The sequence below is a fragment of the Umbelopsis ramanniana genome (genome assembly GCF_025399195.1).
Source record: "Umbelopsis ramanniana AG unplaced genomic scaffold K450scaffold_63, whole genome shotgun sequence".
NCBI classification, from domain to species: domain Eukaryota; kingdom Fungi; phylum Mucoromycota; class Umbelopsidomycetes; order Umbelopsidales; family Umbelopsidaceae; genus Umbelopsis; species Umbelopsis ramanniana.
The window spans coordinates 21691-48540 of NW_026252149.1; the positions used below are offsets into that span (position 1 = coordinate 21691).

General features: G+C 45.3%; 11 protein-coding genes across 11 annotated transcripts; 5 read left to right on the forward strand and 6 right to left on the reverse strand.

Moving 5' to 3' along the window:
- Window positions 1-1149: 1149 nt before the first annotated feature.
- Window positions 1150-4501, reverse strand: K450DRAFT_256472 (uncharacterized protein). Its single transcript, XM_051591512.1, has 4 exons — window positions 2460-4501; window positions 2094-2380; window positions 1595-2026; window positions 1150-1513 (listed from the first exon to the last, which is right to left on the reverse strand). The coding sequence occupies exons 1-4, from the start codon at window positions 4240-4242 to the stop codon at window positions 1307-1309; spliced, it is 2709 nt and encodes a 902-aa protein (XP_051441506.1). The 5' UTR covers window positions 4243-4501; the 3' UTR covers window positions 1150-1306.
- A 1276-nt stretch (window positions 4502-5777) lies between these two features.
- Window positions 5778-10252, reverse strand: K450DRAFT_256475 (uncharacterized protein). Its single transcript, XM_051591513.1, has 6 exons — window positions 9521-10252; window positions 8813-9422; window positions 7164-8716; window positions 6472-7094; window positions 5926-6398; window positions 5778-5853 (listed from the first exon to the last, which is right to left on the reverse strand). The coding sequence occupies exons 1-6, from the start codon at window positions 10011-10013 to the stop codon at window positions 5790-5792; spliced, it is 3816 nt and encodes a 1271-aa protein (XP_051441507.1). The 5' UTR covers window positions 10014-10252; the 3' UTR covers window positions 5778-5789.
- A 534-nt stretch (window positions 10253-10786) lies between these two features.
- K450DRAFT_256480 (uncharacterized protein) lies at window positions 10787-11345 on the forward strand. Its single transcript, XM_051591514.1, has 3 exons — window positions 10787-10914; window positions 11004-11015; window positions 11082-11345. The coding sequence occupies exons 1-3, from the start codon at window positions 10886-10888 to the stop codon at window positions 11263-11265; spliced, it is 225 nt and encodes a 74-aa protein (XP_051441508.1). The 5' UTR covers window positions 10787-10885; the 3' UTR covers window positions 11266-11345.
- Window positions 11079-11652, forward strand: K450DRAFT_256486 (uncharacterized protein). Its single transcript, XM_051591515.1, has one exon. The coding sequence runs from the start codon at window positions 11425-11427 to the stop codon at window positions 11623-11625; it is 201 nt and encodes a 66-aa protein (XP_051441509.1). The 5' UTR covers window positions 11079-11424; the 3' UTR covers window positions 11626-11652.
- A 332-nt stretch (window positions 11653-11984) lies between these two features.
- K450DRAFT_256488 (uncharacterized protein) lies at window positions 11985-14377 on the forward strand. The gene is made up of 9 exons (XM_051591516.1): window positions 11985-12149; window positions 12218-12385; window positions 12453-12823; window positions 12898-13143; window positions 13223-13289; window positions 13361-13878; window positions 13957-14039; window positions 14100-14133; window positions 14202-14377. Exons 1-9 carry the CDS (start codon window positions 12052-12054, stop codon window positions 14315-14317), a joined length of 1701 nt encoding a protein of 566 aa, XP_051441510.1. The 5' UTR covers window positions 11985-12051; the 3' UTR covers window positions 14318-14377.
- A 969-nt stretch (window positions 14378-15346) lies between these two features.
- On the forward strand, window positions 15347-15929 carry K450DRAFT_291392 (uncharacterized protein; the record flags this gene model as incomplete). The annotated part of the gene is made up of 2 exons (XM_051593579.1): window positions 15347-15437; window positions 15496-15929. 2 exons carry the CDS (start codon window positions 15347-15349, stop codon window positions 15927-15929), a joined length of 525 nt encoding a protein of 174 aa, XP_051441511.1.
- Window positions 15844-17180, forward strand: K450DRAFT_256496 (uncharacterized protein). The gene is made up of 2 exons (XM_051591517.1): window positions 15844-16750; window positions 16815-17180. Exons 1-2 carry the CDS (start codon window positions 16003-16005, stop codon window positions 17084-17086), a joined length of 1020 nt encoding a protein of 339 aa, XP_051441512.1. The 5' UTR covers window positions 15844-16002; the 3' UTR covers window positions 17087-17180.
- K450DRAFT_256499 (uncharacterized protein) lies at window positions 17043-18645 on the reverse strand. The gene is made up of 2 exons (XM_051591518.1): window positions 17725-18645; window positions 17043-17648 (listed from the first exon to the last, which is right to left on the reverse strand). Exons 1-2 carry the CDS (start codon window positions 18303-18305, stop codon window positions 17294-17296), a joined length of 936 nt encoding a protein of 311 aa, XP_051441513.1. The 5' UTR covers window positions 18306-18645; the 3' UTR covers window positions 17043-17293.
- K450DRAFT_256500 (uncharacterized protein) lies at window positions 18340-20136 on the reverse strand. Its single transcript, XM_051591519.1, has 4 exons — window positions 19041-20136; window positions 18824-18986; window positions 18606-18748; window positions 18340-18542 (listed from the first exon to the last, which is right to left on the reverse strand). The coding sequence occupies exons 1-4, from the start codon at window positions 19758-19760 to the stop codon at window positions 18453-18455; spliced, it is 1116 nt and encodes a 371-aa protein (XP_051441514.1). The 5' UTR covers window positions 19761-20136; the 3' UTR covers window positions 18340-18452.
- Window positions 20137-20652: 516 nt separating this feature from the next.
- Window positions 20653-24951, reverse strand: K450DRAFT_256505 (uncharacterized protein). The gene is made up of 2 exons (XM_051591520.1): window positions 23936-24951; window positions 20653-23865 (listed from the first exon to the last, which is right to left on the reverse strand). The coding sequence occupies exons 1-2, from the start codon at window positions 24911-24913 to the stop codon at window positions 20776-20778; spliced, it is 4068 nt and encodes a 1355-aa protein (XP_051441515.1). The 5' UTR covers window positions 24914-24951; the 3' UTR covers window positions 20653-20775.
- A 693-nt stretch (window positions 24952-25644) lies between these two features.
- Window positions 25645-26821, reverse strand: K450DRAFT_256507 (uncharacterized protein). Its single transcript, XM_051591521.1, has one exon. The coding sequence runs from the start codon at window positions 26629-26631 to the stop codon at window positions 25783-25785; it is 849 nt and encodes a 282-aa protein (XP_051441516.1). The 5' UTR covers window positions 26632-26821; the 3' UTR covers window positions 25645-25782.
- Between the last annotated feature and the right edge of the window lie 29 nt (window positions 26822-26850).

Here is a 26850-nt window from a genome sequence, read left to right on the forward strand (position 1 = left end):
AGTTTGATGTCTTGGCTCCGGAAAAGTCTTTGGACCAACCTGATAGTCCAAGATCTTTCTTTCAGCGAGTTACCGCGATTCCCATTATTAGAGATAGTATCACAGGGGTTCAGCAGGTCGCCGATAAATATCCCACCACCCGTAAACTAGCAGGTTACGTGGATCACGGAAGACAAAGTATCGAATCTATTGGTGGTCGTTATTACGAACAGTACCAAGGTCAGTTGGGACCCCCTGTTTCCAAGCTGAACGCTCTTGGAAATGGCATTTTGGATAAAATTGAGACCAACGTCCCTTTGATTTCTCAACCTACCGACCATGTGGTGTCTCAAATTACGGCTCCTGCTCAAGCCGCCTACACTCGTTTGAATGGATATCTGGTCAAACCTACTGATTATTTCGAGGTCCTTGTCGACACTTATTTGCCACAAGGAAAACCTACGGAAAATGGCACAGAGGAAAACCATGACGCCGCTCCAGCTGTTCGCATCTACAACATTGGCAACACTATACCTGGAAGAGTTGGATACCGTATTTCAACCACCTACGATAACATCAAGAAAACCCCAGCTCGCGCCACTCAAAAGACGCAGGAGGTTTTGCTATTTTTGGGTGACAAAGCGTGGAACTCAGCATTGACGGTTAAATCCATCTTGCCACCTGCTGTGCAAACCCATGTGGTGGATCCAGTACTGGAATCTGCTCAGACTGAATACAACATCCTCTATGGAGAATACAAAAACCCTCAAGGTGACATTCTCCAAAAGACTCGCAATGTGGTTATCCAATCACAAGATCAAATTCTCAGACCTCTTCTACTTTCGTGGCAAGATACCTTGAAGGTGTATGGTGATAAGGCCGCCAAAGGACGAGACCAAGCGAAAGTCTATGTGCAAGATAAGGTAGCTAACAACAAATAAATGCAGGACGATTATGTTTCTTCAAAGTCTGTCGCCGCCGCCCATTGCGCATCGACATGGCTCTTTTTTAAAAAGAACAAAATAGGACAGCTATCATTTCTTCCCTTTTCTCCATGATCTATCCAAACATACACCCTATATCTTTCCCCCTCTCTACAAATTCAAAATACATCTCACTATATGCGCCCCTATAAGCTATAAATCACTCGTATATCCTACTTTTTTGTTTCATACAAACAGTGTGTTTCGCTTTTAATGGCTGTGGAATAATAAGATTCACAATTAGAAAATGATTTCTTTGTTATCGTATTTCAGATAATAAGGATGGAATAATAATAGCAGAGGGGAACAGAAAATATATACTGTGGGGGGTGGAGGGATGAATTTTAAACAGCTGGACTAGTCTGTCGGTTGAAGGCATGAGCAACACGATAGGTCTCAACCACCTTGTAAACCTTATTCCATGATTCCTTGACAGACTTGTGCTTGATAGCATCCTCTTGTCTGGCCAGGAGCTTTCTCTTTCTTGCTGGAGTAGGGAACAAATAAGCTGTAAGCTTGAAGTTCCAGACACGGAATACCCATACTTTGATCTATAAAATTTCAGACAAGATAGGAAGATATCAGATGATGGAAGTTGGGGGGTTCAAACAACAGCGCCATAATAAACTCACCACATCCAGCAGCATAAAGTAGACAAGGGAGATTCCAAGGACGGCAAGACCCCATGGCCAGCCACACGGAGCAACGTGCTCTGTCGGTCCGAAAACGCCATAGACTGAGAAGAACAAGGCAACCACCTGTGTGCCAAGAATACAAACAGTGAAGAGCCAGTGAGGAGGTTGTTCCCACCAGTAACCAGGTACACGAGTGGAGAAGATAACAAAGTGAGGAGCGGAACTAATATGGAGATACATGATGGAATGGAGCACATCGTTATCTACATGGAACACATCTCGAGCAACGTAGAAGGTTGCAAAAGATAAGCCAGCCAAGCACATAGCCAAGATACATGAGAGTGTCATTAACTGACCAATTCTCCATTTATCAGGGCGATCCGATATTTGAGTATTATCAACTGAGATAACCAGAGTGGCAGCATCGTTCTAAGAACAAGCGATGATTAAAAACAGTGGTATATTGGAGGATAAAATTTGGGAGAGTGCCACTTACCAGTACGCAGATCATGATCAATAACACAGCAGGCATATTCCAGTCCTCAACAAGAGTGATGATGAACATGAAGACCAAAAAGTGAATAGTGGAAGTGATTCGGTACAAAGCATAAGAGCGAAGTCGCTGGAAAATGGCTCGAGACGTCTTAATGCCATCGACAATAGTAGAGAGACCAGGAGCTAACAGAACGATATCGGCTGCCGATCGAGCGGCGTCTGTGCAGCCATGGACAGCAATGCCAACGTTTGCCTTTTTCAAAGCAGGAGCGTCATTGACACCATCACCTGGTGGAGGGTTTGTTAGTATGTCTCAACGCAGCGATCATTAAATTTGTCGTTCGGCTAAAACTATGTCCTTGCTTACCCGTCATGCCAACAAGAAGTCCCTTCTTTTGAAGTAGTTCAACCACTCTGTACTTGTGTTCAGGAATGACTTGAGCAAAACCGTCGGCACGCTCACAGTGCGCAGTGACTTCTTCTTCACTCTTGCTAGGATCCACAAGGTGGTTGGCGTCAAGAATAACACGACCCATACCAAGACGAGCAGCTACTTCCTTGGCAATGATGAGCTGATCACCAGTGACCATTTTAACGTCAACTCCCATTCCGTTGCATTCGCGGATGGTGGAACCGGAATCAGGTCTTGGAGGATCCAAAAGAGAAATCATACCAACGAGTTCATACACTTCGGTATTGCCAGGGATAGTACGAGCGACACCAAGAGCACGGAGTCCACGCTTGGCAAGTGCATTGACAGCACGGACGGCATCGTCGTTGCCACCGACAAGGTTGATAATGACTTGAGGTGCGCCTTTAGCGACTTTGAAGATATCTTGGGTTTCCAAATTAGCAACCGTAGCTTGTGTCATCTTGGTTGTAGGATTGAATGGAAGGAAACTGGTGACCTTATATCCAGGAACATCATGGGAACCTTCTTGACGAGTTTGTAGAACCTGGAGAGAGTTTTCGGCAGCTTTGCGGACAGCGCTTTCAATAGGATCATTGGCACCCGGTTCAGCGGCAAGATACGAATAGAGAAGGATGTCATCAGCAGTGTAGCCCTTCTCCAAGTAAGGCTCATCAAAGGTCAGCTCATTCAAGGTAAGAGTACCTGTTTTGTCGGAGCAAAGTACGGAGACGGAAGCCATTTCTTCAACAGCAGTCAAGCGCTTAACGATAACCTGCTTCTTGGCCAATTGCTTAGCTCCAAGCGCCATGGTGACGGACATGACGGTAGGGAGACCGACAGGAATGGCGGCTACAGTGAGCACCAGACAGTTTTCCAAAACGTTCTTCCAGTTGCCTTCCTCAGTACCCCTAAAGTGAACCATCTGGTAGACGAAGATGATGATGACAAGAACGACAGTGGACCAAATCAGTACGTTTCCAATTTTAGCGATAATCTTCTGGAAATGGCCTTCTTCTGAGGTGATGGCGATCAAATTCGCGGCACGGCCGATAAAGGTATTTTCACCGGTCTTGGTGACGACAGCCAGCTGTTGACCTTGCTTGACAATAGAAGAGGAGTAGACAGTGTTTCCCTTGTTTTTGCTTACAGGGAGAGACTCACCAGTCAGGGCAGACTGATCAATTTGCAAATCTCCTTCAGTGGCTTCACCCGTGACACCAATACCCAATAGACGAGCGTCAGCAGGAACAATGTCACCAAGACGAAGAACGATGACATCGCCTGGAACAAGGTCGACAACATCTATTTCCTGTAGTTTTCCATCTCTCCAGCATCGAGTCTTGAGAGCCAGTGTCTGCCTAAGGGCATCCAAAGCGGATTCAGCCTTGGATTCTTCAATAAAACCGATGAATGCGTTGATGAACAGGAGGGCAAGGATGATACCAAAATCAATCCAATCTCCCACGACAGCAGCAATGATACAAGCGATTTCAATCAGGTAAGAAATGGGGCCAGTAAAGTACATGAGAAATTTCAAAAACGGGTTGGTTTTCTTCTCTGGTAACTCATTTTTGCCGAATTTTGCTAGGCGCTCTTCTACTTCGGACGATGTAAGGCCGGTGGCAGGGTTGGTGTTGATGAGAGCTTCTAATTCGGGTGATATTTCATCTTCGTGCTCATGGTGCGCCTGCTCTTCTACAACTTCGTGCTTTTTCTCAAGATCTTCTATATGAGACATTTTTGGCGGCTAGCGGCAATATGCGGCGGCGTAGTGTTTTCTTTCCTTAACCAGCAAATAATGATACAAGTGCGGTGTGTAGCAAGCACTAGTTTATGGTGTAGGCTACGGGTGAGTAGGAGAAGGTAGGCAGAGAGAAAGTAAAAAAGAATATGAAATAAAAAAAAAAGATTTGGTAAATAGCAACTGCTTGGGCTACTATTAAGAAAGAAAAAAGAATCAAAATATATATGAAAATCTGGTTTCATCTATGGGGGCCTTTTATACGTTTGGGGGTGCTAATGCAATGCCGCAAATTACGGCATGTCCCGGATCACTTTACGTATGTGTTAGAGTCAACATGCATCCGCTGTTGCAAGATAGCATGGCGGGTTCAGTACGTCAATGGAGGCATGTTTCTTGTCGTCACCGACGGCATTTTATTTCATTCACACAAGGGATATTAAGGATTTTTTTTTAAGCATAAGCAAAAAAAAAGACCGTGAAGACATTCGGTGTGCCACCACAACAATTCGCTCAGATGGCTGCTTTATCATCTTTTGGTGTATACCTGGCAAACACAATTGAACATGCATGTAACCTTACACGGAATCCAATCCAAGGGGACTGACAGCCTTAAGATGGGGGCTAATACGGGAGATTATAAGCAAGGAGAAAATTCGATACCTTACATTGCCATGTTTATTTGTGTGCCCTCTCTTTTTTCAAGAGGGAATCCCGTCTTTCGACGAAAGGCTATGTTCCAGTTGTTCCATGCTCGCATGACCTGGAGTATCCTGTTTCTAATGGAAGCGTCGTCAGGTACTAATTTTGGGAAGAATCATGCAAAAGGAGCCCACCTCATCCCAAAGAATAAAATAGTAAAAATAACCAAAAACATAACATCAGCATCATATTTGAGGGGACTAGGGCAAAGGAAGCGTTAACTAAAGATGTTTGATTACGCAGAACACACTAAACTCCCTGTACATAGAAACATGAGATGCTTCCCAACCCGTTTCTGCAGGCTAGCTGTAAACTAAACGCAAATTAGATTCGACCCAATGTTAAAGAGCCCTTTAACATTACAATCCGTGGCGATTGAAATTTTTTAGCTATATGACAATCGTCCCCCACCTCGTTTCGCTAAATTGAAGGATATATTCTTGTTGCTTTTTACTTGACAGGAGCCTGCTTGTCCACGTGCTGATACTGACTAGAGTGCCCTTTTTCCAAAATTTCTAAACAGCAGTGTTTATGACCAACTCATGCATACTGCCACTGATCATGTATTACTTCTAGAAAAGCTTTTTAATCGAACTTGCCGTCATTGCAAGTCTGTCTGTCTTCGAATCAATTGCATCATTGCCTACTATCACAAGATAGTGGGTGCTGTTATGATGAAGAATGAGAAGCAGTTTAAAATGTTGCATAATCCGCTTTGGTTCGATCGCATTCAGGACGCAAATGTTTTCATCGGAGCCGTACCTTGCCTATCTTACACTGGCTCATAACAGAGAGGCATTGGCTAGCATTCACTCTTAAGTGGGTGCATTGTATTTGATTTTTTATTTACGTTGGCCGACCTTAGAGAGGAAGGGGTATCGGAACTCTGTAGCGCCATAGCTGGAACTACGTACATTAACACTCGAAATTACATACAAAAAACAAAATTGAGGAGAAGGGGAAAAAGCTCCAGCTTACATAGCCTCGCTCCAAACCATACCAGCCATGGCGATTGCCTCCCAATTTTCTTCCGGCTCAGGCATCGGCTTGGTGGATGATGGTTCACTTGTTAGAGGCACCTCTTGGACCTCACTCACGGCAGGTATGACGACGACGGCTGCCTCAGCAACTTGTGCTTGAGCGGCCATTTCAGCTTTCAAAGCTGCTTCTTGTTCTTCATGCTGCTGTTTGGCTTCTTGATGGGCTCGCTCTTCTTCCTCTCGGCGGTACTCCATACATAGCTGAATTTCCAAAGCTTGACGATCTCGTTCAAATTCACTCCACTTTCGCATCTCGATTTGTGAGCTATCAAATACACCTTCCTTGTCACCATGGACTTCCTTTCCTTCACCTTCGACTTTTCTCGTTTCTCCCCATGAGAAATCGTCAAAATGCCAGTATGCGTACACCGGTAGCACAAAATTCCAAATTGGTAGAGAGAGCAGATAGATCTGGTAAGTAAAGAAAATCGGTATCAATGAGAATGTTCCAAGGATAAACACATGCACATGTGGCTGAACTTACCAGCATCCAGCCGACATACACCAGCTTGCGACTGGTCATAACAATCAATACGGCAGGAAGTCCAAGAATGATAGCGAGTAAAATCAACGGAATCACGGCAGGTTGGCCAATGCAAGCCAAAATGACCAGGTACAAGGTGAAAGAGATAGCAGCCGGCAAGGCAAGCGTACCCACCAATTCCATGAACACAACAAACTGCATAGAAAAGCAGAAAGTTCCACACAAATCTTGTACCAAAACAAGTTCCATCAAATTATGAATAGTAGAGTTGATCCAGCGGCGACGCTGTGATAGTAGTACCGAAAAGGTATCAGGGACCACCGTCTTACAGACGGCTTGAGGAACAAAGATCATCTTGCGTTTGGGGAACGTCCGTAGCATAAGCGTTGACAAGTATCGATCTTCTCCCAGCAGCAACAGATTCTTCTTGTGCAGAGTATCGACGACATTTTCAGAATAATGCTCCACGATATCTGGATTGGCCAAAATAGGCACCCAGTAACCGTTAGGACCTTTGGGAGCCTTGATTCGATACATGCAAAAGCATCCTGGCAGACAAGTGACACCGCCAAAGATGGATTCAAAAGCTTTGGACTGGTGGTGAGAGATGTAGTATTCAAAAACTGTAGATATAAATCGTCAGAAACCATAAAGTCCCAAGACGCGTCCCCCTTTTTTTTTCATCCCCTTACCTTGCATCATCGACACCCAACTATCCGTCTTGTTCCCAATCTTGGTCTCGCCACAAAGCCCTGCAATTTCTGGATCCTTGACCAAGCATGAAATCAATCTTGACAGCGAATCAGGGAAGATCTTTGTATCGGCATCCACCATGAGAACCGACTCATACTTGTCAGGCGTAATACCGGCAACTCGCCAAATACTATTGAAGATTTCGTAGTCCAGGTGAGTCATGCGCTCGTCGAACATGACCTTTTGTAAGAACGACATGAGGATGATCTGCGAATCGCGCTTGCCACGATTACCTGGTTTCTTATCATGCTTTTCATCAGGGGACCCGCACTTGGCAATCAAAATCATAGGAACACGCTGTTGTTGTGCAGGGCCGACGGTAGTGCTGTCGTAACGGTAGAAACCAGCGTAGACTTTGGCCATGTTATGCCGCTTGGAGCCATCGGCGATGGCAATGTATGAGTAGGGCTGGACTTCGTCTTTGGGAACAATGAGATCACGCATCATGGATAGACAGATATCCGGGGTAGACATCTCGTTGCCTGATCCAGTGATGACACCATCGGCAATAGCAACAATCAATTTGTGCGAATTGGGATAGTCTGTGGTAGCAATGGAGTCCAGTGTCGTTCGTAAACCTTGGATGCCCTCAGAGTATGCCGTGACGAGACAAATAGTGTGAGCCAAGGTAAAGTTGAAGGGCTTGTAATTTATATCTGGTTGCGCAACCAGATGCTTTGACATGGGCAACGGACACTTGATGTCACTGAAAGGATTGTATGGAGTGGTTGTCGAAACGGAAGACCGGCGACTGACTGGGAACGTCAATTCGCTTTGTCGGCGAGATTGATTGAAATCAGCCTTGGGGTTGTATATAGTCGATGGGTTGGTTGAGTTGGTGCCAAGCGTGGACGAGAATGGAGAAGTGATGGTGGATCCGTAAATGGTGGATACCGTAGCGCTAGATGGACGGCGCCACATGTTTTGATTAGAGAGTTCGAACGATCCTCCGTATTTGAGCTTGCCTGGTTCAGGTTTGGTAAACCGAGACGTCTGCGGGATAAGAGACTTCTTGCGTGGAGGATTGGTAGGAGGATATAAGTACGGAGAGCGTGTGATGTTGGCTGGGGTATAGATGTCGGCGGTCCAGTTTTCTATCTCCTGTTCTCGCTTCATGCGATCAGCATACGACTGACCATCCTTGAAGTTACCTAATTTCCAGGACAGGAACCATCCAAATGCGACCGCTAGACTGAATTTAACAACAATGACTCCCAAAATGACAGCTAAAGAGATGTAGAGAACAATGTTGGATACAATGCATCCAAATGTCATAGTATCCACCATGCCTACTCGAATGATATCAGAGAGACATTCCGCCTCCTTTTTCCAGGACAGGCCATTTTGGGATCGATAATTTGTTACTGCATATGACATGTCGGTACCAACGTAGTCTGAAGCGTTGGTTATCAATTGATCGATCAAGCCTCCGTGAGGAACATCTAGTACGTTACGAGGAAGTGACTTGAGCAAGTTCAGATTGAGGACCTCTCTGTAAAAAAGGATGCGAGGGATTTCATTTAAAGAATCAATAAAAGACAATAAGATTGACATACAATATTCTTTGAAAAATAAATTTCAAACGTACCCATTGTAAATAACGAGGTGATCACTAGCTTTCACTTCATGCCATGTATAATAGATTCGACCAGCCTTATCAAAGCCACCTTGGGGCTTAGGTACACCGCTATTTTGAAAGGAGAAGAACATGCTCCGTGCCGTAGGGGAAAGATGGCATCCAGAATAGTTGGCATAGGTAGCTGGGTCTGGCACGATACCGGAATGCGGATCAAACATGCGGCATGGAAAATATGTAGGAAGACGATGGCCCTGTTGGCCAACATTGACACCAGCTTTTGGAACGATGATATCCATGCAGGCTTCGTTCACCTTTTGAAACAAAAAGGTAGCATCCATGCCACCCGCGGAAACGGGCTCATACATGATATTGGAACTGGTGTCGGTGACTCCTGGAATAGGAGGATGATCTGACCACGAGGCAAGCATATAAGCCCAGCCGTCGATGGAAATGTAACCTTTGTTTATATCGGCGACGTGAAAGGACAATGGAGGGGTAGGACACACTGCTTCGGTGAAGCCAAACGTCAAAAATCCAACGGCACCCATAATAGCCAAGATGCATGTGATGAAGCCAATTTTTTCTCTCCAGGCAGATTGGGATGCTGCATCCTTTTTACCTGCAGGGGGGATGGGATGGCGGTTAGCGATGAGGACGCTTATGAATCTAGCGCTTTGGCCATATGTTAATGGAACAAGTCAGCTTAGTTTTACTTACCTATGGCGCGAAGAAAAGGAGTAGGAAAACAGCATGTCACAAGTTTACAATAGAGTTGCCATGCATCCAAACGTTTGGCGGAAGGCGGCAATTCAGTTGCCTGTGGTATAATTGAAATGACTTCTCCGTCAAGCTTTTCATACGGTGACGCTTTTTCATCTCGTCCGAGGATACTGGCTCCTCTACCAAGCTTTGTAAGTTTGGCAGAGATGGTAGGGCGGTTTCCAGTGTTGCTTGGAGCAATTTGTGCATGCATTTGGGCACGTTTTCGGTAATGGTATTGTGGATGGTTGACGTTAATGCGCTCTCTTTCTGGTTTAACCAGAGTTCGTTGCCGTTTGATCTGACATGGCTGAACGGGTAACTCTTCTTCTACAGGGGTGATGATGACCTCTGGTGAAGGATCATGCTGGACATTATTTGTTTCAGACTCAGGTTCGACAATGGCAGTATGCGCTCGATACAACTGATATATGTCGGCATCGATATCCATGATGGATAAATAGAGTTTATAGATGGGTGAGGTGGTTAAAGGAAACTATGCAAATGTGGTTGAATTATTGTGAGCAGGTGGCGATCATGTCAAGCTAGGTGTTGTAAATTGAGCGTACACGTTGCTGTTAAGCTGGCTGGGGATCTTGATGAATACTGTTGAGCAAGAAATGTATACTGCTGCCGTCGCCGATGTCACAGTACTGATGCAATTGAAAAAGTCGTAACCGTCTCCAAAATGCCAAGGTGTAGATACCAAGAGTTGGAGCCAAAAAAAAAAAAAGTATTATGAAGTAAAAGAAGAGATGGAAAGAAGAGGTAAATTGGCTCATGTTCAGGTTAGGCCAGGCCATGGATCCTACGCTACAAGGAGTACCATGGTAGGAGACAAGGGAATAGCAAAATAGGGGCGCGTCCCAACAAGGAGCATTTAGATCACAGCATTAATACCATTGGCCTCTAAACCCCCTTTCGTGTTGCCTACTTGTTACTGAGGTGGTTGCGCGGGTCAGTAAGAACGGACCTGTATACGAAAATAGGAGATGGGAGGCAGGCAGTCATTTTAGATGAAGGTGTAGGAGTGGCCATGAGCCAATATTTTTTATTTAACATGTTATTTTTAAATACACCATGGTTACTGATGTCTGTCTCTATTTTTACGGTGGGGCCAACCATGAAAAAGTCATTTTTTAATTCTTCGGCTGCTGACACCGACTCGGTTGCCGACTTGAGCTGACAAACATCATCTGGTGACAAACAATAAACACTTGCTTGTTAAAATAAAATCATGCTTTGGCTGCTTTGTACTTGCCGCGGTTTGCTCCATAGCTTGTATTTTTTTTTTTTTCTTTTCGTTTTGGACATTTCGCCCAAATGCTGACCTCGGCCAACTTGCGCTATCCGTAAGTCAAAAAGATGTTTTGTGCTACGTACTTCATGTGCACACTTGGTTCGACATTAACTTTTTGGTTGTCATGAATGCCGGGTTCAGACTACATCGCAGGTGAGGACGGCGGACACTCCTAAACACCCGCATATGACCCTAAAATTAACTGATTGGCCGGCATAGGTTGCAAGCTCATCATGCTCTGCTGGTAATTAATTGCTTCCCAGTCAAGGACAGTGGATTAAATACAGCCGACGTGTCGTACTTGATATTTTATGTCACATCCCGCCCTCACAAGTTACCCAAAGTTGCTTCGTACATGGAACACAAATTGATGGAAGATGTAAAGAACAGGCGCTCCCGGTAAAGACAATGTCGTTCAGTAACAAAGTTGAGTCATCTACCAGATATACTAACTTCCATCTCTTCGCCTGGCCATTTTACGAAAAAAAAAAAATTAAACTGTATATACACCATTTCGATCAACATTTGCAACAAACATTATAAACATCGGACATACACACATATGCAATACAACACACAAACATCATACAAACACTGCAGTAATATCGTCCTCATGCAACACTTGGTAAATGAACTCATTGTAAAATGTCATACCAATCTTAACCTCTTTGCCGAAAACGTTATCCGCATGTTAACCTTGCTGGCTACATCAAGTGAACCAGATGTTGCCGCGGCTGCAGCAGAAACAGTAAGTTTGCCCTGAACCAGATATTGTCGATCGATGCTCAGAGGAGGTTTAATTTTACTTAAATAACGACAATTTAATGGCACCATTCTAGTTTGATCACTTTTCAGCTTATTTCGATGGGGACTTGCTGAGCATTGACCGAACTATAACCGACTTGTACGAGCAGCTCGTCATACTGTACGCTGAAATGAGTCAAGGAGGTGGTGCTGAAGGCGATGGCACCCTATATACCCGACTAGTCGGCTTACGTGGTATCCGTACAGTTGCTTCGTCCCGTATTTTTCAAACATTTGCCGGTACAGGGTATCCTCGCAGCATTGCCAACAAACTCGAAACTCTTATTCTTCCGGCTGCGCTATGGAATCTGGAGGTAAGTAGTTTAATCGATGAAGGATGGACGTGATGTAAAAATATTGGCCAAAGTCAATATGTGGTTGTTAAATGTTGCTTTTTCGCATTACTATGACATCAAAGATACCAACCCAATCCAAGCATTTTGGCCAGTTTAAAGATAATGCGTCAAGGAAGGATAGTATCATGTAAGCCAATGTATCTGTTTAGTATACCACCGTCGTCCAGTCCTTCCTCATCTATCCATCACCATCAGGGATACGGCCAGTTTTTCAACTGGTTCAAGTGGATCGCTTTGGGCGTCCACATGTACCCCAGTGTCAGTTCCAAACGAAACACGCATGCTCGCACTGACGATCTTGGATGAATGCGGCAAGATTTACCATAGCCAAAGAGTACGGCATTTGATCCACTCTACCTTTCAGTGAGTTTCAAATTGATAGCATTCGCCTCGACCATTCAAGGGATTGATACTGATGGCATTTTTAAAGGTTTATGGATACAAACGACAAGTGGTGGCCTCCTCTGTATGGCGTTGAAATGTACAAAGCACTTGTTCGAGCCATTAAGCCAGAGCACAGAAAGGTTTTTATCAGCGAAATGCTAGCCTATATGGAAGCAACACAGCCCAACTGGAGTTCACCTGAATCCGTGTTCAGTAGCAGTGCTACATGCTCGTCTGTTTTGAGTAGCATCCTGTTGGACGAAAACATACTTATCCCTGGACTCAACGTGGTTGACGTTATGACCTTGATTATCCATGTACTTGAAATATGGCTATCATTTCAGGCAACTGAAGACGTCAATCATCACAAAGCGGTGGCAAAGCATATGATAAAACTACGCCTTACTGCTTGTATTAGTAAGTCCTTGGTTTAACCGGGAGTGCAGACTTTGTAGTGCACAGTCCAGTAATGGTATGTCTACTCTACCTAGGTTCAATGGCTCTTGTCATTTACTACGACCAGCAGATACCCGATGTGGTTTGTTTACTATTTTCAATGACATCCAATCGAGCTTCCCTGGAACTTCGACAATGCCTAGTAGCTGCTCTCAAGCTGATTATGAAGAAGAACAAAGATGCGTTGCTGAACAGTTGCGATGGTAAGAATACCCAGGTACGGGCCATTCCTGTCGGCTACATCCAACCCAGTCTATCTCTGCTTCTGGACTCTGACCCTGGTAAGCCAATTTGTGGTAGAATCGAGTCTTTTTATTTTGTTATTGTTACCCCACATTAAATCACCATTCTTGCATATAGTGATCCGAGCTGATTTTGCTTTGTTGTTGATTAATTATATGGAACAAATTTCGGATACCAACTTGAGGCAAGTTTAGTAAACGCGGTTAACAGAATGGCTGGAACTATGCGACGCTAACAGAACAACACTACTCACAGTGACAAAATGCAATTTATCCATGCTCTGATGAGGACGATTGAGGAATATGGTCGACTTGAACATACGTTGCCAACAGATATGATCGCACTTCATGGCTTACTGCTCACTTTACTCAAGCTACGCAATGCAATTAGCTTCACGGTCGGGCTTCTCTTACAGCTGCGGGACAGTTGCCCAGAAGGGGCTCGAGGCATACTGCAACAAACGATTCTCATACAAAGCTTACAGCAATTGGCTGTCGTTGCTGAATGCGCTTCATTTGGCGACTTGATGATCCAAGCGGAGACGAAGGCAAAGGAACAGCATCAATGGGTAGACAAGTTTGGATATGATTCTGGAATGTCGTTCAAAAGAATACCTGCGAACCTGGAAGACTTAGTTTCCAATCACAATAATCAAGCCACCTGTCTACCTTCTCGACAAGCGATGCTCGACGTTTTGGCAGAACATACAAAGTTTGGCAGTGACCCCGAGTGGAAGGACCTATTGACATCACCGAAAACAATCACATCATCTGGTAAGTGATGAACCAGCCATCTATGGCACTTTCTGATAGAAGCTCATTTGAAAAACGCTAAATGGCCGGTCGATTTAGGAGCTGAACTAGAAAAATTTAGGATCAAGTCTTCGCGCGACCTCAAATTGAACATTGTGGTATCTAAAGCCATTTACTCTGATGTAAGCAGACAGTCCATCATGGTCGGTGTAAGCGCTGGTTTACTCATACCATCCATTTAGATCATCATGAGCATTGACAAGCATGTTACCAATGGTAAGTCTGCTCCCATTCTTAGTGTAACATCCTGTTGACAACTTGTGTGTTCAATTCATTCTTCATAGTGCCACCCCGAGCAACATCTCGTGGTACATTTTTACGCCAAATCCAAAGCGCCCTTGATACTCGTGACATTGATGAATTCAGCCTGCTTAGCCATGCTCCTTATGACGTTGAATAAGCTAACATCCTTCTGTGAATCGATCTATGTTTATCCCTTAGTTAACAGCCGCAAACCCCCATTATCCATTACCCATATACCCGGTCGTTCGTTAACATACGTTACCATTCATATACATAGTTACCAATAAGTTTCTTCAAGGCTTATCATGTTATATACTATACTTTGGACATTAAAATGATGTTTGAAACCCATCGATGGACGAATGATTTTTGTGCCCTCCGTCATGGTTGACAAAGCTCGTGATGCCGTGTCAATGTTGGTACAGGCACTAGATAGCTATTAGTCCGATGGCACCAGCTGCTTGCTAACACTTGATGATATTATTGCAAGGCATGCAATAAAAAATGGAAGTAGGATGCAACTGATACCCTCGTTAAACCATTGGGTATCGTGGCATTTATTTTTATCGCCTTTCTATACTATAAGGATGACGATACGGTGATTTCAACGATAGGCGCAGCTTTACTGCTTTCTTATAATGGCACAAGGACAATAATTCATTGCATGCAATGATATAAAAAGACTTTGTCATCAAAATGAGGTGTTTAACTTAGCGTTCAATTGTTTGAGCCTTACAACTGAATTTTCACCAGTTCAAAAGGTTTTTTCCTGATAGCTACAACATCAAGAGTTTATTTAAAAATGCTGCAAACGTGCAATGAATACCAAAAATCTCAGAGGATGAACCAGTGAAAATTTTATAATTTATGTGCATTGAATTATTCAGGTGGCATATTGGATAACAGTGGACGAACGCTCTTGATTCTTCTTATTTCCACTTTCTCAAAAGTGGTTCAAGGCATCTCGTTGCTCCCTACAAGCAGTATAAATGCACGATATATACACCGTCGAAAGAATTTTTGGGTCTTTTATCCGTAACTTCTTTATCCCATACTCCGATGAACCAATGATCCCCGATGAACCGCAGCGGACCAAAGAAATTTGCTTTTTTTCACAACTTGTCTTTTTCACTTTCTTTCCTCTCTGCTTCCGAAATTTCTATCTGTCATGGTGGCCACAACTAACATGCCTGCAGTGTACATTAGAGAAGTGACACCTCAAGATATGCAGCTCAAGGACGAAATTAAGCAAGTCGTCAATGCTGCGTACCGCTCTGGTAAGTGATGACCGCAGTCTACCGATACTCAAGAGCACTCTTCTAATCTTGCTGATAGAGGGTGGCTGGACCACCGAGTCAAAAATTGTTGCAGGCGAACGAGCCACCATGGAAGAAATAGAGAAGGCTATCCAATGCAACCGTGCACCCAATATCTTACTACTTGCCTTCATGTCCGATGAGGTAGTTGGTACAGTACAAGTACAGCACAATGAAGGTGATGACGAAGCTGAAATTGGGTTGTTCAGCGTTAGTCCCAAGCGTCAATCTGGAGGAATCGGTGGTAAACTGATTAGAGAGGCCCTCCGAATGATCAAAGAGGACCTTCACTACAAGCACGCCTGCGTTCATGTTCTTGAGAACCGAACCGACATTCTCGCCTGGTACCGCAAACTCGGCTTTAAAGAGACGGGTGAAAGAGTTGCTTTTGTATGGCCTGAAAAGCTTTTAGTGAGCGATCTTCACTTTCTGACGCTGAAGATGGAATTATAGGTCACACACAATTCATTAAAATGATATAATAAAAATTATCCCCCGTCGCTCATTTTCTGCATCTATTTCCAACATGATAGATCTGCAGAGGAAACACTGGCTGTGCATAGCTCTGGTTTTTCTGCTGTTCCTCAGCTCGCTGCTTTCATCCTACACCCCTTCGCCATCATTACTGAAGGATTGCCCACCCGACACCACCAGCCCAAGTGAGCCGCCTACTACTCACATTTTCAAAAACTTGAATGAGCTATCCATCACCCATGCAGACGAATTCAATGATCTGATTCTCATTACAGTGTTGGTTCGTACTAGCCAGATCAACGAGGTGCCGGATCTACTTTCGTTGTTGGGATCCTTGAGCTATCCGTTACACAGGCTTGACATAGCGTTCTTGTTGACCGATGCCACCAGCGGCTCACACCCTGTGTTCGAACACATGCTGTCACACAACCAACATTCATTTAATAGCATTGTAGCGTATGGAAAGAACATGGTGACGGATTTGCCAAAGGATAAGGCTCATGCATTTGACTTGCAGCCGCTGATGAGAGCTCAGTTAGCTCGGGCACGCAACTACTTGACTCGATCTGCTCTAAAAGACGAACACCAGTGGATTTTGGCCATGGACGTTAGCCTGGACCACATACCGCACGACATTATCCAGCAACTCATGTCCGTGGATGTGGATGTTGTGGTCCCCAATTGCATGGTGAAGCGAGACGATGGCAAGATATGGGGGTTCGAGAAATCCAATTGGCAGGACACCGAGCTTTCCCTCACCATTACCGACAATCCGCAAGAGGATTATATTTTCATGGAAGGTAGGTTCAGTGGCATGGCATGTGTGGTGTGCAGAAACTGATGGACTGAACCTTCGTCACCTAGGGTATTGGGAAATGCAAACCCATCGAAGGCTCTTGGTCGATATGCCAACCGATGCAGATCGACATGCCAAGATTCCGCTGGACGGTATTGGATCTTGTTTCTCACTGAGTAAAGCGAGTATTCATCGTACCGGCGTTATATACCCACCCTTCCCCTATCTTCATCAAATCGATACCGAAGGATTCGCACAAATGGCCAAGGCGTCGGGATATGGCGTGTATGGACTTCCTGGTGTTCTGGTTCTGCATTCACCAGAGGCTCTTGATTTTTAAAACCCCCCTCCCCACGCATTGAAAATAGAAGTACAGCCAGCATGGGATCTGTTTGTATGTATTGCTTTTCAACACATCTAAACAAACAAAACATTTATTGTAATATAGTTCCTTCCAATAAAAATAATACGGTGAACGAGATTGCGAATGATACATTAAAATAGAAAAAAAAAAAAGGGTCTTTACTGTTACATAATACAATGGCGTTTAATCATACCATACTCGCGTACAATGAGAGGCACGGGTCTGCTCCCACGGGAAGACGGGTTGAACCTGAGACGGAGGAGGGACAGCAGGGTCATAAGTGGGTGGTGCGATGGAGGAGGAGATAGGAAGGGACTCGGTTGGAGGAGCAACAGGAGGTGGAGCAGCCACGGATGGAGTGCTTGGAGTAGTGGATTCTCCGTAATAGCGATTATAAACATTCCACCACTGCTGAACAAGATCATATTTATCTTGCGATGCATTGGACGGTGGAGGAGGACTATGCCATGGTTTAGTGGTGCCAATAAAGTGAGCAATGGCGATGTTATCGCGATTGACATGGTAAGCTGGCACGTAACTACCCAAAGGAAAAAAATTATTATCAATTTCCTATCCCGAAACCCACAGTGCGACTATAAAAAATCAATGCGTACCTGTAAACTGCGGTAGGCGTGGTATTGTAGATGAAGGGTAGTCTGTGGTCAGACGAATTGGTTGACCATGATGAAAAATAAGTGTTGAGTAAACCTTGATCGCCTCCGTCAAAGGAACCCTTGGACGCCGCTAGATCACACAATTGCCGGTAGGTATCTTTGTTTGGGACAGCGACAAATACCCCAGAATTAAAGCAATCTGGCCATCCAGCGTCGGGTGCCGCACTGAACTCAGGTCGATCAAATAGTTCATCCACCAATCGCATAGGCAACACATCCGCATCCAAAAACACCACCTTGTCATAGTCGAGCTGCCAAAGTTGCAGCTTACTGAACGTCACACCCAGCTCGGGTCTTCCCAGCAAAGCCAAGTTATCCGCTTGTCCCGAGTCCAGCTTGTCAATGTCAATGATGCGATCAAACACCAACCTGAGATCCTTTCGAATGGTCTCCGACACATTGGCTGTCACCATGACAGCAATGTCGCGAGTGGTACCTAGTTCTCGTAAACGCTGGGCAAGCACAAGTGCGCCAGGAGCATACGAGTCAGTCACTAGCAAAGTGACATAAGCCTCAGTCATGGTTGGTTGGGAGGGAGAAAGAAAGAGGATGAGAAAAAAAGAAGAAGGAAAAAAAATAATAGATTATATTATGTTCGATTAAAGACGATGCCCGGAAACCAAAAGGGAAAAAAAAAAAATATGACCACATTCTATCAATTATAACCTTCATAATAGAGCGGCCTGTCCAGCCAAGTAAGATATTAGATCCGAGTGATGAGCCAGTCGAGAGATAACAAACAACGCAGCCCGTGATGTCTGAAACAAAACGTTAAGATTAGCCAACTAGATAGCACTACAACCCTTTTCATTTCAACGTACAATGGTAATAGCTTCACTGGATACATTTTCCAACGTATCGCAGGCTTGATGATAGCATGGATCCAAAGGAGCGTTGGCTAATCCTCCATGTTCATGACGTTCCTGGTCGGTCTTGCGCTCTCCCGCTCCCGTTAAAACACCGCCTACAGCAAAAGAGGTTTAGTGATCTTATCATGGACGGACCTTTTAAAATGGGAAAAAAAAAAAGCTTGACTCACCACTGGGGACGTCGTTGAGAAGAAATGGAAGGAAATCACTGCCTGCCGTCATAGATTCCAGCTTATATGGAAGACGTTCCAATTTGAAAAACGTCTCAAAAGCTTTTTGAATTTGGATCGACGCTGTGCGGACAGATAAGGGCGCATCCTCTCCATCATGGACCTAAACAATAGGTAAATATTGGCTATCTCTCTGGCGCGGCCGGTTAGTACTCACCAGACTAATATAATTAGGACTGCCCAGCATATCTAAATTAATGTTGGCTACGATCTTTTGCCACTCGTCAGGGTGGTCACGGCGCATGGAACGAACCCACTCTCGAGATCCAAGCAGGCCGATTTCTTCAGCTCCCCAGAAAGCAAAGACAAGTTTGCTATGGGGTAAAAATTGTTGATGGGCTTCCGATAAGACAATGGCCATTTCCAACAAACTACTTGATCCAGAGGCATTGTCCACCATCCCTGGACCAGCAGGGACAGAATCCAAGTGAGCTCCGACGACAATGCGTTGGCTGTCATTACCGAGTCGACCGACGCAGATAGTGTTGTGGGTATTTTCCAAGGTGATTTGTGTCTTGGTGGTAAGCGATAAACGCACGTGTGAGATAGACCCTTTCAGAGTTTGACCCACTGAATGAGAAGCGGCTATCACTGGAATGGTCATGAGAGGGTCACCTTGCTTCCAATCGGTAATACGCACTCGACTGAACAAAAGGGAGGTCCGATGGATGGAGTTGTAAAAAATGATAGCACTAGCCCCGGCTTTCTCTGCATTCCAAGCAGCGTCCCAAATGTCACATGCCTTGGAGGAGACAGGTTCTTCCATCAAAGCAATATGACCGGCCACGCCTTCGAAAGCCTCAGCGTTACAGCCATGGTCTGCTATGTGGACGATGGGATGATTGGGAAGAGACGCTGATTGGCCACCGTATCGCATACCTAATAGAAAAAAAGGCTATTAATGGCAGGAATGGACTCTAGCCCTTATCCTAGTTACACTACTTACTCCAAAAGTCAACGGAGTCTTGATAGTCAACGGTGACATTATCAGCAAAATGAGCGGTCAAGGTAGGTTTTCCCAATTGATCCCATACTGGCACTTGGAAGTGATGCACTTGCAAATCGCAGCGAGCCCTATCTCGCAGTTCCTGCATCACATAGGCTGCCGAGGCATTATACCCATGCTTAACACTCCGCGAATTATCATGGTGGCGAGCAATGTCGTACAGAGCCTGCAGGTGGCGATGGATGTTGGAGGTATGTAAGCGAGCAAGGATAGGATCATTATCGAGCGGCAATGGGTCCTTGTGAGCTGTCATGAAAATAATGGGTAAGTAAACGGTGCCTGGATGATACCAAACCCAAAAAAAATATTTAGACTTTTACCCCACTCTCGTTCAAAGTACAAAGTAATGACAGAAATGAAGGCAATGAAAAGAATGATGGTGGCAATGCCCAATGGAAGTAACCACACGGTGTGTTTACGGAAACCTATTCGACGGCCACGAGTGATACTTGGCGCCGGCAAAATGGACGATGAGCCTCTGCTCTTGTCTGTGCGAAAGGTTAGATTCCATTCACGGAGTAGGCAAAAACGGGGGGATACCATACCGGAATCCGTGCGTGCAACAGCAGCAGGTCTTAGCAATGGCCGAGACTCATCAGCAGACATGATTCAAGTAAGGCAGAAAGAGAATGCCAGGTTTTATTTTTATTTTATTTGGGTGGTTATAGAAAACCCAAAGAGGTGGCTGGTGAATTCGCGTTGACGCTGACGGACGGAACCAATGAAAAACCTCTTTCATACCATAAACCGAAAGACACTGGGATGATTTTTTAAAAAACAAATCTATAGTATATTTTTTTATTTTCATTTCATTCATTGATTGATTCCATGGAAAAGAAATACAACATCGGGCAGGCAGGGAAAACCATTACCCTAGCCGTAGAGTTTAGTTAGCCCGCTCAACCCAATGGCGAGCGTTGCGGAACATACGGAGCCATGGTCCAACTTGTCCCCATTGTTCTTCAGCAGGGTACCAAGAGTTGCTTTCCTTAAGAATGGCACGCTCAGGATGAGGCATAAGAGCAAGCACACGGCCATTAGGCGTGCATACAGCAGCAATGGCATCAGGAGCACCGTTAGGGTTGAATGGATACTGTTGAGTAGGCTGACCATAGTTATCAACATACTGGAGAGCGGTTAATTGACTGGCCTTGAACTGCTCATAGTCTTGGCTGGAGCGGAACTCAGCTCGTCCTTCACCATGGGCAACGGGAATAGGAAGGGCGGAGCCTTGCATGCCTTGGAAGAAGATGGAGTTTGTTTCTTGGCTGATGCGAACCATGGTGGTACGGCCTTCGAATTGTTCACTTTCATTTCGCTTGAAGTTGGGCCAGCATTCAGCACCAGGAATGATTTCATGGAACTGAGAAAGGAACTGACAACCGTTGCATACACCCAGAGCGAAGGTATCATTGCGGTGGTTGAAGAAGTCATAAAACTCGTTGCGAGTTCGTTCATCGAGCAACGCTGACTTGGCCCATCCAGAGCCAGCTCCGAAAACGTCACCGTATGAGAAACCACCACAAGCAGCAATACCGACAAAGTCCTTGAGAGTGACTTGGCCACTGATAAGATCCGACATATGCACATCCACCGCCTCAAACCCTGCCAAATGGAACGCAAAGGCCATTTCAATTTGTCCGTTGACACCCTGGTCACGAAGGATAGCAACGCGAGGTCGGCTAGTGTAAGTGGCTACAATGTTATCAGTAGGGTTGAAAGTCAGGTTGTAGTGAAGACCAGGATCCTTCGCATCCAAAATACTGTCGTATTCTTGTTGAGCACACTTGGAGTTATCTCGGTGAGATTGCATCAAATAGGATGTCTCGGACCAAATACGCTGGAGTTGGATACGGCTGTCAGCAAACACCGATTGGCCACGAAGAGAGAATTGGACAGCATCTTGAGCATTGTGTTGCTTGACCTTGCCAATAGCATGAATGGCAGAGGTAGGAACACCACCGGCCTCGAAGGCTTGAATCAAGGTGTTCAATTGAGCCTGTTCAACTTGAATAACAGCACCCAATTCTTCGTTGAACAAAGCAGCCACAACATCATCGTTGTGCACCAAGTGATCGAGCTCAACATCGACACCGACGTGACCCGTAAACGCCATCTCAGTCAGGGTAGTGAATAAACCACCGTCAGAACGATCGTGGTAGGCGAGAATGGGGCAGTTCTTTTCCGTGCTGTCGTGTCTAATTTGTTGCATGACATTGAAGAAATTCTTGAGAAGTGTAGCGTCTTCCACATCGGGAACTTCGTGACCGATTTGCTTGTAAACTTGAGCCAAAGCAGAGCCACCCAAACGTTGTTTGCCTTGAGCAAGATCAATGAATACCAGAACACTGTCGTCTACGTTTTGGAGTTGAGGCGTCAAAGTCTTGTGAGTATTGACAACGGTAGCGAAGCCAGTGATGATCAAAGACATAGGGGCAGTGACTTCATTCTGCTTGTTGTCTTGGTCGTTCCACTTCATCTTCATGGACATAGAATCCTTGCCTACTGGAATAGCAATGCCAAGAGCGGGGCAAAGTTCCATACCAATGGCTTGGACAGCTTCATACAAACCAGCTCCTTCACCAGCATGATCAGCAGCGCTCATCCAGTTAGCGGACATACGAACATACCCAATGTCCTTGATGTTAGCAGCAACAAGGTTAGTCAAGCATTCAGCAACGGCCATACGGGCAGAGGCAGCGTGGGAGATCAAAGCCAAAGGTGTACGTTCTCCCATGGCCATAGCCTCACCGGTGATGATGTCTTCACCGAGGGAAGTGGTAGTGACCGCGACATCGGCGACGGGAACTTGCCAAGGGCCAACAAACTGATCACGAGCGACCATAGCCGTGATGGAACGATCACCAATAGTGACCAAGAAAGACTTGGAGGCAACGGCAGGAAGGGAGAGGACACGCTTGACAGATTCACGGATAACATCACCACTCTGAACATATGACTTGAGCGAAGAGTCGAAGGGAATATGGTTGGATTTGACGGACTCCGTCTTGCGAGACATCTTGGGAGGTTTGCCGAACAACACCGACATGGGAAGATCAATGGGAGTGTTGCCAAGCAAGCTATCTCTGACAATCAACTTCTCTTCCTTGGTAGCCTTACCAACAATGGCAAAAGGACAACGTTCTCTCTTGCAAATGTCGATAAACGTGTCAGCACGATCAGGGCTAATGGCCAACACATAACGTTCTTGAGATTCGTTACACCAAATTTCCATAGGTGACATGCTGGGATCATCCTTGTGAACATCTCTCAATTGAATATCAGCACCGAGACCAGAGTCATGAACAATTTCGGGTAAAGCGTTGGAAAGACCACCAGCGCCAACATCGTGAATGGATTGAACAGGGGTGTTGTCACCAAGGGCAACGCAGAAATCAATCACCTGTTGAGCACGACGTTCCATTTCCGGGTTATCTCTTTGCACCGAAGCAAAGTCCAAATCAGCACTGCTCTGACCGGAAGCCATGGAGGAGGCAGCACCACCTCCCAAACCAATCAACATGGAAGGACCACCGAGAACAACCAACAGTGCACCAGGTGAGATAGGCTTCTTGAGAACATGAGCAGGTCGGACAGTGCCGAGACCACCAGCAATCATGATAGGCTTATGGTAACCGCGAACTTCTGGGCCATTCTTTCCAGGCACCTCTTCCGCGAATGTACGGAAGTAACCAGTCAAAGCAGGACGACCGAATTCGTTGTTGAAAGCAGCACCGCCAAGAGGACCTTCGATCATAATATCAAACGAGGAGGCAACATGGCTAGGCTTGCCAAAGTCGGTTTCCCAAGGCTGCTGATGGCCAGGAATGAGCAAGTTGCTGACCGTGAAACCAACGAGACCAGCCTTTGGCTTTGAGCCTTGGCCGACAGCACCTTCATCACGGATCTCACCACCAGATCCCGTAGCGGCACCAGGGAAAGGAGACACAGCGGTTGGGTGATTATGGGTTTCGACCTGCACATGGAAGATGTTAATGAAATTGAAATAATTGAGGCGAAAAAGGACTCAGTGGCAGGAAATATACCTTGCAAATCATGTGGACATCTTCTTCATAAAGATCATAAGCAAAGTTCTTGCTGCTATCCGGTGCAAAACGAGTTCCCTTGGAACCCTCAATGACAGCAGCATTGTCAGAATAAGCTGAAAGAGTGTACTGAGGATGCAACTTGTGGGTATTCTTGATCATGCCGAAAAGAGAGTGGGGTTTGAGTTCACCGTCAATGGTCCAATCTGCACCAAAGATCTTGTGACGACAATGCTCAGAGTTGACTTGAGCAAACATGAACAATTCAACGTCGGTAGGGTTACGACGCAAAGCATCTTGTTGTCCAACAAAAGCATTGATCAGGTAATCGATTTCGTCCCCGGCAAGAGCAAGGCCGAGCTCAGCATTAGCCTTGACCAGCTTTTCACGAGCCTCAGCGGTACCAGAGGATTGACCGAGCAAATCCACCACAGTCAAAGGAGCAGGCGATCCGTGCTTGAAAATAGCTTCCGAAGGGGGAACGGTGTCCATGAGGACTTGGGTCATACGATCATGAATAGAATCGGCGAACAGAGTCAATTCTTCCTTAGTCAAAGGGGTACCGTCGTTCTTGGAGATCAAATAAGCCACACCACGTTCGATGCGCTTGACATGGTTTTGAAGGCTGCAAAGGTGGGCGATGTTGGTGGCCTTGGACGACCAAGGTGAAATGGTGCCTTGACGGGGAGTGACCAAGACGATGGATCCGGCTTCAGTCAGGCTAGGGCCTCCTATCAAGAAATTTTCAATGGCAGCAGCGCTGTTGGCTGATTCCTTGGAGCTCAGGTTGGTTCCATAGCTAAGCAAGTTATCCAAAACCTGTCTGAGTTCAGAAGGCAGAGATTCGTCCTTGAGTTCTACGAAATGAACAAAAGACGCCGAAATCCCGGAAACAGAAGGGACCTTGGGCTGAATGGACTTTAAAAGAGCATTAGCCTTGAAGTCAGAAAGTGCTGCTGTTCCATGCAACACCAGCATGATGTGAGAGTTTTTGGAGGTAAGTTCGTTGACAGCCTATTCAAACTGGGGAAACAAAAAAAATGTTGAGATATTCAGTCGTATCTGTGACTGCTGATCCAAGTCACGTTAATTCCGTGTCCTGAGAGAGACCTCCAGCAGAACCACTTGCTTCGTTATGAAAGACCACACAGTATAGCCCATATCAACCAGGCACTCCCCAGATCTTTGAATAGTAGTTGCGCTAGTTTCATCTGTTCATAGTCTATCATCTGTTCTCCAAGACATCGCTGCCTGTATCTATTTCCAGGTCCGTTGCTGCAATTCTGAGTCACTGTTTTGAGAGGCAGCGCATTTAAACATCTTAGTATGTTTCACCTGCTCCAATCATTCGTACAGGCATTGTAGATATCGTACCTATTTGAAAATACAGTATAGGAAAAATCCTCAATGCTCCCAGTTGACTTGATCAACATGGTCATCACCGTCACGGCTGATATTTCAAAGTTTGGCGGTCAGAGCCATAGCCATCCATATGAGCTTTTTCATGAAATATACGATCCAACTGATGCCTAGGGCATTACTTACAGATCACTGTCTTTTTTCTACCGTGAATCCCTCATAATTTGATTTCAATTGACACTATATCCTCGTTTTCGCATATAATAGAAATTGCAATGTGAAAAATTTTCAAGACGACAGGCGCCAAGTTACTTTTTGATGAAATTCAAGCGCTATTCTTGTGAAGCCAGTTGATCTTTCCTACATTTAAATGGTTCCCTTTTACATTGAATTTATTTCTCGAAATACAGATATCTTTGATTCCATTCTAATGAAAAGACGAAATAATACTTCGCATATGTCTTATCTGGCCTCTTCAACTCCGTTCCTTAGCTTTCATCGATCGATTGGACCACTTGCTCACCTTGACTCGATATTATCAGCCTCGAGATAGCCAGCAAATGGTCTGAACTGGCAAGACCCTCTTCATCGGCACCTGTTTCCAGAACCAGTTGTAGCCAGGCTTCGAATTCATGTTCAGGGAGTTGATTGATGTTTTCATTCAGCCGTCCACCCAAAAACCCTTCACATCCTCGTAACTCTAGTAATTGGAGCTCAGGAAAGCTTTGGATCAAGCTTCTTACATCGCCAGGACGAGCATGGTAGGATAGCTGCTTGTAATTCCCTGTTTGGAGGAGGTCGCGATAAAATTGGCTCTGGTTGGCCAGGCGTGCAGGATCTTTCGTTGCAATATCTCTAAAATGAGCCAACTGAGATATGTAAGAGGTACAAAGAAGGCTTGTGGAATTTTTCTTCAGAATTCGCAACGCTTCTGCCATGGCTTGCCTACGTTCGCTCAACTGCACAAGGTGGTACAAAGGACCTAATAGGAGTACAGCGTCGAAAACGTCATTTTCAGGTACCACTTGAGACAGGTCACAAGCATTGGCCTGGGCAATGACAATATTGAGTCCCTCGCATTGAGCTTTGGTTCTGGCCATGTCCAGTAACACGGACGACAGATCGATCAGCGTCACTCGATAGCCTCGTCGAGCTAATTCCAAGCTATATCGACCGGGTCCACCGCCTATGTCCGCCACAAGAGCAGGTGGAGGCGGCAGATACTTTAGGATGGTAGTTAGTGTAACATGATACTCTATTCTATGCAGTTCCAAACGGTCCCATTCATCATGACGAAACTTGTCGTAAAGGGTTTGTACACCGGTGATATCCGTCATGATGCGTGTGGGCAATGGGAGTTGGAAGAGAAAAAAAGCAGAGAAGTTTTGGATTTTTATATTGCTGCGCAGATGCTGTGCTGTGCCTGTGAAATTAGAGCCTAGGCAAGCCAAGACGATCAGCGACTATCGAACGACCGGCTGAGGTTGTGTTACGGATATGAGACTGAATTAGGTAGCTTGTTGTTGTTGTTATGAGCAAAATGCTAGCAGCACAAT